Genomic DNA, 10000 nt, shown 5'->3' on the forward strand with positions numbered 1-10000 from the left:
TCTGTTTTGTGGTCCTCAGTGTTGGGCAGTCAGGTCATGGCTCAGGTCTTGTTTTCTGACCCTCAGATGTTGGGCAGTCAGGTCGTGGCTCAGGTCTTGTTTTCTGGTCCTCAGGTGTTGGGCAGTCAGGTCGTGGCTCAGGTCTCTGTTTTCTGGTCCTCAGGTGTTGGGCAGTCAGGTCGTACCTCAGGTCTCTGTTTTGTGGTCCTCAGGTGTTGGGCAGTCAGGTCATGGCTCAGGTCTTGTTTTCTGACCCTCAGATGTTGGGCAGTCAGGTCGTGGCTCAGGTCTTGTTTTCTGGTCCTCAGGTGTTGGGCAGTCAGGTTGTGGCTCAGGTCTCTGTTTTCTGGTCCTCAGGTGTTGGGCAGTCAGGTCGTACCTCAGGTCTCTGTTTTGTGGTCCTCAGGTGTTGGGCAGTCAGGTCATGGCTCAGGTCTTGTTTTCTGACCCTCAGATGTTGGGCAGTCAGGTCGTGGCTCAGGTCTTGTTTTCTGGTCCTCAGGTGTTGGGCAGTCAGGTCGTGGCTCAGGTCTCTGTTTTCTGGTCCTCAGGTGTTGGGCAGTCAGGTCGTACCTCAAATCTCTGTTTTCTGGTCCTCAGGTGTTGGGCAGTCAGGTCGTACCTCAGGTCTCTGTTTTCTGGTCCTCAGGTGTTGGGCAGTCAGGTCATGGCTCAGGTCTTGTTTTCTGGTCCTTAGGTGTTGGGCAGTCAGGTCGTACCTCAGGTCTCTGTTTTCTAGTCCTTAGGTGTTGGGCAGTCAGGTCGTGCCTCAGGTCTGTGTTTTCTGACCCTCAGGTGTTGGGCAGTCTGGTCGTGCCTCAGGTCACGGTTCTCTCGGACGCTCCGGTCACAGATTACCGCTCGGCTCGTCCCCTGGGCCCTGATCCCTGCTTGCGGGCGCTCCACACCTCCACCTTCTCCGAGTCGACCTGCTGCCCCCTGGTGGAGCCTCCCAACCTGCTGACCGGACTCCCCGCCGCAGGTACTGGACCAGGTCTAAACCGGGACTGGACCGGGACTGAACCGGGACTAAACCGGGACTAAACCGGGACTAAACCGGGACTGAACCGGGACTAAACCGGGACTAAACCGGGACTGAACCGGGACTAAACCGGGACTAAACCGGGACTAAACTGGGACTCTGAATTTTACACTCTGTATTTGAGGTTTTGAAAGTATTTGTGGTGAATATTTAAAAGTTTTTTGAGTTTTGAGTTTTAAATTCTTGGAAAATGTGTTTTTAAAACTGAAGCGCCTGAAATTCAGAATAAATAAATTCAAAACAGTTTTTTACAGAGTTAAGAAATTAATAATGATCATCTTACTGCAGTTGTGTGTTTCAGTTGTGTGTTGTGTGTTTCAGTTGTGTGTTGTGTGTTTCAGTTGTGTGTTTGTGTGTTTCAGTTGTGTGTTGTGTGTGTTGTGTGTTTCAGTTGTGTGTTGTTGTGTTTCAGTTGTGTGTTTGTGTGTTTCAGTGTGTGTGTTGTGTGTTTCAGTTGTGTGTTGTTGTGTGTTTCAGTTGTGTGTTGTTGTGTGTTGTTGTGTGTTTCAGTTGTGTTCAGTTGTGTGTGTGTGTTTCAGTTGTGTGTTGTTGTGTGTTTCAGTTGTGTGTTGTTGTGTGTTTCAGTTGTGTGTTGTGTGTTTCAGTTGTGTGTTTGTTGTGTGTTCAGTTGTGTGTTGTGTGTGTTTCAGTTGTGTTTGTGTGTTTCAGTTGTGTGTTGTGTGTTTCAGTTGTGTGTTGTTGTGTGTTTCAGTTGTGTGTTGTTGTGTGTTGTGTGTTTCAGTTGTGTGTTGTGTGTTTCAGTTGTGTGTTGTGTGTTGTGTGTTTCAGTTGTGTGTTGTTGTGTGTTTCAGTTGTGTGTTGTGTGTTTCAGTTGTGTGTTGTTGTGTGTGTGTGTTTGTGTGTTCAGTTGTGTGTTGTTGTGTTGTTGTGTGTTTGTGTGTGTTCAGTTGTGTGTTGTGTGTGTTGTGTGTGTTGTGGTTGTTGTTCAGTTGTGTGTTGTGTGTTTCAGTTGTGTGTTGTTGTGTGTTTCAGTTGTGTGTTGTCAGTTGTGTGTTTCAGTTGTGTGTTGTGTGTTTCAGTTGTGTGTTGTGTGTTTCAGTTGTGTGTTGTGTGTGTTGTGTGTGTTTTCAGTTGTGTGTTGTTGTGTGTTTCAGTTGTGTGTTGTTGTGTGTGTTGTCAGTTGTGTGTTTCAGTTGTGTGTTTGTGTGTTTCAGTTGTGTGTTGTGTGTTTCAGTTGTGTGTTGTGTGTTTCAGTTGTGTGTTGTTGGTGTTTCAGTTGTGTGTTTCAGTTGTGTGTGTTGTGTGTTTCAGTTGTGTGTTGTGTGTTTCAGTTGTGTGTTGTGTGTTTCAGTTGTGTGTTGTTGTGTGTTTCAGTTGTGTGTTGTGTGTTCAGTTGTGTTGTGTTCAGTTGTGTGTTTGTGTTCAGTTGTGTGTTGTGTGTTGTCAGTTGTGTGTGTTTTCAGTTGTGTGTTGTTGTGTGTTCAGTTGTGTGTTTCAGTTGTGTGTTGTTGTGTGTTTCAGTTGTGTGTTGTTGTGTGTTTCAGTGTGTTTCAGTTGTGTGTTTCAGTTGTGTGTTGTGTGTTTCAGTTGTGTGTTGTGTGTTTCAGTTGTGTGTTGTCAGTTGTGTGTGTTTCAGTTGTGTGTTGTTGTGTGTTTCAGTTGTGTGTTTCAGTTTGTGTGTGTTGTGTGTTTCAGTTGTGTGTTGTTGTGTGTTTCAGTTGTGTGTTTCAGTTGTGTGTTGTTCAGTGTGTGTGTTGTGTGTGTGTGTGTTCAGTTGTGTGTTGTGTGTGTTTCAGTTGTGTGTTGTGTGTTGTCAGTTGTGTGTTGTGTGTTGTCAGTGTGTGTTTCAGTGTGTGTGTGTGTTCAGTTGTGTGTTGTGTGTTTCAGTTGTGTGTTTGTGTGTTGTGTGTTCAGTTGTGTGTTCAGTTGTGTGTGTGTTTTGTGTGTTTTCAGTTGTGTGTTGTTGTGTGTTCAGTTGTGTGTTGTGTGTTGTGTTGTGTGTTGTCAGTTGTGTGTTGTTTCAGTTGTGTTGTCAGTTGTGTGTTGTTGTGTGTTTCAGTTGTGTGTTGTTGTGTGTTTCAGTTGTGTGTTGTGTGTTTCAGTGTGTGTTCAGTTGTGTGTTGTGTGTTTCAGTTGTGTGTTGTGTGTTTCAGTTGTGTGTTTCAGTTGTGTGTTGTGTGTGTGTTTCAGTTGTGTGTTGTTGTGTGTGTTGTCAGTTGTGTGTTTCAGTTGTGTGTTGTGTGTTTCAGTTGTGTGTTGTGTGTGTGTGTTTCAGTTGTGTGTTTCAGTTGTGTGTCAGTTGTGTGTTGTTCAGTGTTTTGAGTGTTGTGTTTGTGTGTGTCGGGGCAGTTGTGTGTTGTGTGTTTCAGTTGTGTGTTGTTGTGTGTGTTTCAGTTGTGTGTTGTTGTGTGTTTCAGTTGTGTGTTTCAGTTGTGTGTTTCAGTTGTGGTGTTGTGTGTTTCAGTTGTGTTCAGTTTGTGTTTGTTGTGTGTTGTTGTGTGTTACAGTTGTGTGTTTTCAGTTGTGTGTTGTGTGTGTTGTCAGTTGTGTTGTTGTGTGTTTCAGTTGTGTGTTGTTGTGTGTTTCAGTTGTGTGTTGTTGTGTGTTTCAGTTGTGTGTTGTTGTGTGTTTCAGTTGTGTGTTGTGTGTGTTGTGTGTTTCAGTTGTGTGTTGTGTGTTCAGTTGTTGTGTGTTTCAGTGTGTTTCAGTTGTGTGTTGTTGTGTGTTTCAGTTGTGTGTTTCAGTTGTGTGTTGTCGTGTGTTTCAGTTGTGTGTTGTGTGTTTTCAGTCAGTGTGTGTGTTGTGTTCAGTTGTGTGTTGTTCAGTGTGTTTCAGTTGTGTGTTGTGTGTGTTGTGTGTTCAGTTTGTGTGTTTCAGTTGTGTGTTGTTGTGTGTTTCAGTTGTGTGTTGTTGTGTGTTTCAGTTGTGTGTTTGTTGTGTGTGTTTCAGTTGTGTGTTGTCAGTTGTGTTTCAGTTGTTTCGTGTGTGTTGGTGTGTTCAGTTGTGTTTTGCAGTTGTGTGTTGTTGTGTGTTTCAGTTGTGGTGTTGTCAGTGGTGTTGGTGTGCGTGTGTGTGTTTCAGTTGTGTGTTTCAGTTGTGTGTGTTGTGTGTGTTCAGTTGTGTGTGTTCAGTTGTGTGTTTCAGTTGTGTGTTGTGTGTGTTTTTCAGTTGTGTGTTGTTGTGTTTTTGTTGTGTGTTTCAGTTGTGTGTTGTTGTGTGTTTCAGTGTTGACCTGGTGTGAGCTTCGTGGTGTCGGGGCAGTTGTGTATCAGTGCTTCAGTGACGTTCGCTCTGCAGATTCCACCGTCATGAGCAGCTTCAGACCTGCTGTCGCCCACCTGACACAGCACCTACAGGTGAGCACCGCCCGGGGGAGGGGTCAGGTGTACGGGGGGAGGGGTCAGGTGTACGGGGGGAGGGGTCAGGTGTACGGGGAGGGGTCAGGGTACGGGGGGGAGGGGTCAGGTGTACGGGGGGTCAGGTGTACGGGGACGGGGAGGTACGGGAGGGTCAGGTGTACGGGGGGGGGGGTCAGGTGTACGGGGGGGTCAGGTGAGGGGGTCAGGGTGTACGGGGGAGGGTCAGGTGTATGGGGAGGGGCTGGGAGGGGTCAGGTGTATGGGGGAGGAGTCAGGTGTACGGGGGAGGGGCTGGGAGGTGTGATGTCGTCCGTGTTTAGAACTCTCTACGTCATTTTCAACATATTTTTCAACTTTTTTTCACAACCAGCTTCTCGATTTGTTTAAAACTACAATTTAATTTACAATTTAGTCCTACGCACTTGAAACACACAACACTTGAAACACACAACACTTGAAACACACCACACTTGAAACACACAACACTTGAAACACACAACACTTGAAACACTAAACACACGTCACTTTAAACACGATTGTCCTCAGTGTGTGTCAGTGTGTGTGTCAGTGTGTGCGTCAGTGTGTGTGTCAGTGTGTGTCAGTGTGTGTCAGTGTGTGCGTCAGTGTGTGTGTCAGTGTGTGTGTCAGTGTGTGTGTCAGTGTGTGTGTCAGTGTGTGTGTCAGTGTGTGCGTCAGTGTGTGTGTCAGTGTGTGTCAGTGTGTGCGCGTCAGTGTGCGTGTCAGTGTGTGTGTCAGTGTGTGTCAGTGTGTGTGTCAGTGTGTGCGTCAGTGTGTCGTGTCAGTGTGCGTCAGTGTGTGCGTCAGTGTGTGTGTCAGTGTGTGCGTCAGTGTGTGCGTCAGTGTGTGTCAGTGTGTGTCAGTGTGTCAGTGTGTGTCGTCAGTGTGTGTGTCAGTGTGTGTGTGTGTCAGTGTGTGTGTGTGTGCAGTGTGTGTCAGTGTGTGTCAGTGTGTGTGTGTGTGTGCGTCAGTGTGCGTCAGTGTGCGTCAGTGTGTGCGTCAGTGTGTCGTCAGTGTGTGTGTGTGTGCAGTGTGTGTGTCAGTGTGTGTGTGTCAGTGTGTGTGTGTCAGTGTGCGTCAGTGTGTGTGTGTGTCAGTGTGTGTGTCAGTGCAGTGTGTGTGTCAGTGTCAGTGTGTGCGTCAGTGTGTGCGTCAGTGTGTGTTCAGTGTGTGTGTGTGCAGTGTGGCGTCAGTGTGTGTCAGTGTGTGGTCAGTGTGTGTGTGTCAGTGTGTGTCAGTGTGTGCAGTGTGTGTGTCAGTGTGTGTCAGTGTGTGTGTGTGTCAGTGTGTGTGTGTGTGTCAGTGTGTGTCAGTGTGTGTCAGTGTGTGTGTCAGTGTGTGTGTCAGTGTGTGTGTGTGTGTGTCAGTGTGTGTGTCGTGTCAGTGTGTCAGTGTGTGTCAGTGTGTGTCAGTGTGCAGTCAGTGTGTGCGTCAGTGTGTGTGTCAGTGTGTGTCAGTGTGTGTGTCAGTGTGTGTCAGTGTGTGTCAGTGTGTGTGTGTGTCAGTGTGTGTCAGTGTGTTCAGTGTGTGTGTGTGTCAGTGTGTGTGTCAGTGTGTGTGTCAGTGTGTGTCAGTGTGTGTCAGTGTGTGTCAGTGTGTGAGTCAGTGTGTGTCAGTGTGTGTGTCAGTGTGTTGATGACTTGTGTGTGACTTGTGTTTGTGTCCTGCAGGTCGACCTTTGCCCCGATCAGGACGTCCTCCACAAGTTTGTCTCCCAGGCTCCTGTCCAGAGTAACTTGTACATTTAACCTGAACCTGGACGTGTGACCTGGACGTGTGACCTGGACGTGTGACCTGGACGTGTGACCTGGTGACCTGGACGTGTGACCTGTGTGACGGGGACTTGTGCTTTTTGAATAAAATGATTTCAAACTCTGTTGTGGCGTCTGTTTTTGTGAGTCACTTTCACCTTTTAGTGTAAAATCAAACGGAACAGTGTCGCCGTGACAACAGGAACAAACCGGAACCGTGTGCAGCTCTCGGGTTTGTTTTGTTTTGTTTTTTATTCTCGGGTTTGTTTTGTTTTGTTTTTTATTTGTATTTTCAGACGAGCTGTGAAAAGCTGCACTGTGTCACTTTTCTGGAGGAGGGTCCCTCAGACGCTTTTCTCCATGGAGATGTTTTTGTTTTGTCTGGAATGTTCCACAGTGTGACTTAAAACCTTTCTCCCTCCCTCTCCACGGAGACCAAACCAGACCAAGTTCCAGGTCAGATCTGTGGAGAGGCGACCCCTGGTTTAGTCCTGGTTTAGACCTGGTTTAGACCTGGTTTAGTCCTGGTTTAGTCCTGGTTTAGTCCTGGTTTCCTGGTTTAGTCCTGGTTTAGTCCTGGTTTAGTCCTGGTTTAGTCCTGGTTTAGACCTGGTTCAGTCCTGGTTTAGTCCTGGTTTAGACCTGGTTTAGTCCTGGTTTAGACCTGGTTCAGTCCTGGTTTAGTCCTGGTTTAGTCCTGGTTTTCTTGGTATTTTTGACTCTAAAACCTCCTGTAACTGAACAAATGTAAAGTTGATGTGTTTAAAGTCACACTGTGGAACATTCAGGCAGAGCAGTGACGTCTCCATAGAAACAGGCAGGTGATGTTTCGCTCTGCAGGAGGAGCAGGTGCTTCTTTCAGTCATGGTTTGTGCTCGGGCGCCTCGTGGCGGTGCGTCACGGTACTGCAGCGCGCTCCGTCCTGTTCCGTTTGGCCGCGGGCGTCACGTGTCCCAGTCTCAGGCCTTTTCAGGTCACGGAACTTTTCTGCGTCATAAATCTGACATTTTATATTTTATAACTTATTTTTCTATTTTATTTTGACTTGTACATTTACATTTTTATAATTCTGTTTTATTTCTCACGTGTCTCTTTTTTGCTCCTTATTTTTTAGAATTTATTATCACCGTTTATATTTTTTTCTCTCTGTTCTTATTTAACATTTTTTTATTTTGATGTGTGACTCTGTGTTTGAATCTTTTCTCTGTGGATCAATAAAGTTGGTCAAAGTTTGAGACACGTGACAAAACTTCAGCTCGACCCAAAAGTCACAGACGCGCCGCGGGTTTGGACTTTTACGCACTGAACGCAGCAGAAAAAAACAACTATTATGAGTCTGTTTGTTCTCCAGGACCCGAACCTCCGAACCCACGAACCTCCGAACCTCCGAACCTCCGAACCCACGAACCTCCGAACCCACGAACCTCCGAACCTCCGAACCCACGAACCTCACGAACCTCCGAACCCAACGAACCCCGAACCCACGAAACTCCGAACCTCCGAACCCCGAACCCCGAACCTCCGAACCCACGAAACCCACGAACCTCCGAACCTCCGAACCCCGAACCCCCGAACCTCCGAACCTCCGAACCCACGAACCTCCGAACCTCCGAACCCCGAACCTCCGAACCTCCGAACCCCTGATCCCGAGCGTGGGGCGCGCGCAGACCCAGGCCCCGGGCTCGTGTTTGTTTCCAGGACAAACTCCCGCGGGGCCTGAGCGCGTGCGGAAGTGGCCGGGTGAGTTCTGTGGAAAGGCGGGGCGCGCGCTGACCGCCGGCGAGCCTTTTGTTGTTTTATGCAAAGTTGTGAAGGAGCGAGAGGCGCGTGAGAGGCGTATGCAAATGAGGCACGAGCGGAGCCCAGGAGTCGCGCTCAGGAGCCCAGCGTGTCCACGAGCTGTGCCCGGGAACGCACCTCCACCTGGACTCACCACCGCGGCTCCTGGACTCACCACCGCGGCTCCTGGACTCACCACCGCGGCTCCTGGACTCACCACCGCGGCTCCTGAACTTTCCACCGCGGCTCCTGGACTCACCGCGGCTCAACTTTCCACCGCGCTCCTGAACTTTCCTGCGGCTCCTGGCTCACGCGGCTCCTGGACTTTCCACCGCGGCTCCTGGACTCACCACCGCGGCTCCTGAACTTTCCACCGCGGCTCCTGGACTCACCACCGCGGCTCCTGAACTTTCCACCGCGGCTCCTGGACTCACCGCGGCTCCTGGACTCACCGCGGCTCCTGGACCCTCCACCGCGGCCCCTGAACTTTCCACCGCGGCTCCTGGAGCTGTGCGGGTAAGTGTTTGCGCGTGTGCTGAGTGGGATGCGCGCGGGTGGAGGAGCGTGGCGCGTGGGGGTGGGGGGGCTCGTGGGGGGGGGTGGAGTAAACTCTTTTTTTTTTCTTTCTCTGGTTCCAGACGGAGGCTCCGGGTGGAGATGAGCGCGGCGGAGGTGGAGCAGGCGGAGCGCGCGGCCGAGCCCGGTAAGACACGCGCGTGCACACGTGTGGAGGGGACAGAGTCAGAGACAGACTCGGGTGGGGGACAGACTCAGGGTTGGGGACAGACTCACAGTTCACTGGTTCCTAAACAGTTGAAACGTCACGAGCTGCTCTCAGGTGCAGGACACAGACTCAGGACGGGGACGTCCCTGTGTCCCTGTGTCCCTGGGACAGTCCCCGTCCTGAGTCTGTGTCTCTGTCCCCACAGATTTATACAGAAATGTCCCAGTGTCTCTGTTTTGGACCAGTCGGTCCAGTCGTCTGTCTTGGAGGTGCTTGGTCTCGGTCTTGGAGGTGCTTGGTCTCGGTCTTGGAGGTGCTTGGTCTCGGTCTTGGAGGTGCTTGGTCTCGGTCTTGGAGGTGCTTGGTTGTTTTGTGTAAAGTTCCAGTGGATTAAAGAAGTTTCTCAAACTGTGGGTCAGGGTCTAAAAAAGTCCGTTTCAGTCCAGAACAGTTTGTTTGGTCGATTTTAAGTGTAAACGAACATAAACCAAATGAAGATAAATTTATAAAAACACAAAATACAAAGAAATGTAGGACATGACAAAGATGGTCTCGATTTGGTCTCAGTCCACCGTGGGCTCGGTCTTGTCTCGGTCTTGTCTCGGTCTTGTCTCGGTCTTGTCTCGGTCTTGGTCTTGTCTCGGTCTTGTCCTGGTCTCGGGACCCTGTGGTCTCAGCCTGGTGTTGGTCTCCGTTAGACTAAGAAAAACAATAATAAATAAAAATAACCAATGAAAATCAGACACTGTTTTTGTTGTTCAACAGATTATTTTAGAAAAACAAAGTAATGAAAGTGTCGTGGACAAACATGATGTTCCTCTAGAAGAGACTGTAAACAGTTGGACAACAGGGACATGTTAAAGTTCAGTGTGTCTCTGATCTTCATCACAGGTTCTTCACACTCGTCAGTCTCAGTCAGTGTGTCTGTTTAAAGGGCCACATGTGTCATTGTGTTTGGAGACATGATGGACACAACACTGAACATGGACCAGAGAAAGAGAAGAAGACAACTGTGTCACACAGAGACCAGAAAGAACATGAGAGACGAGCAGGTTCAAGATAAAGACAATAAGACCATCTCCAAGCAGCGTGATGTTCCTGTGATTACACTTCCACATGTTCTTCAGAAGTTTAAGCTCCACAGGACTGAAGACAACCTCCCTGGACGCGACCGCAAGAGGAAAACTGACGACAAACTGAAGAGACGAATCATACGAACGGAACCAAAGACCCAGAACAACCTCCAAACAAATGAAACGTGAAGTTGAAGGACGAGGAACATCAGGTCAGATCACACCGTCCATCAGTGTTTGAGCCAAAGTGACTTCATGTGAGGACACCACTGCTGAGAGAACATCATCAGAAA

The 10000-nt window shown here is 48.8% G+C and overlaps 2 protein-coding genes across 3 annotated transcripts in view; both read left to right on the forward strand.

Moving 5' to 3' along the window:
* psmg1 (proteasome (prosome, macropain) assembly chaperone 1) overlaps positions 1 to 6256 on the forward strand; it is a 13650-nt gene extending 7394 nt beyond the window's left edge. Inside the window, exons 5-8 of one of the 2 annotated variants that reach the window (XR_008631595.1) lie at positions 796 to 982; positions 4229 to 4359; positions 6051 to 6187; positions 6218 to 6256. Coding sequence is in view for 1 of the 2 variants with exons in the window: in XM_055148994.1 (XP_055004969.1) it covers positions 796 to 982; positions 4229 to 4359; positions 6051 to 6128 (396 nt within the window). In the remaining variant the exon portion in view is untranslated. Of the gene's footprint in view, positions 1 to 795; positions 983 to 4228; positions 4360 to 6050 lie in introns of both variants that reach the window. The other variant, XM_055148994.1, reaches the window with a different exon arrangement.
* A 2026-nt stretch (positions 6257 to 8282) lies between these two features.
* pou2f3 (POU class 2 homeobox 3) overlaps positions 8283 to 10000 on the forward strand; it is an 18498-nt gene continuing 16780 nt past the window's right edge. The window contains exons 1-2 of the mRNA XM_055148984.1: positions 8283 to 8426; positions 8549 to 8613. Of these exons, the coding sequence (XP_055004959.1) occupies positions 8568 to 8613 (46 nt within the window). The 5' untranslated portion in view covers positions 8283 to 8426; positions 8549 to 8567. The remainder of the gene's footprint in view (positions 8427 to 8548; positions 8614 to 10000) is intronic.

Source organism: Boleophthalmus pectinirostris, unplaced genomic scaffold, assembly GCF_026225935.1.
Source record: "Boleophthalmus pectinirostris isolate CB_2022bp ecotype Guang Dong unplaced genomic scaffold, ASM2622593v1 HiC_scaffold_12, whole genome shotgun sequence".
NCBI lineage: Eukaryota > Metazoa > Chordata > Actinopteri > Gobiiformes > Gobiidae > Boleophthalmus > Boleophthalmus pectinirostris.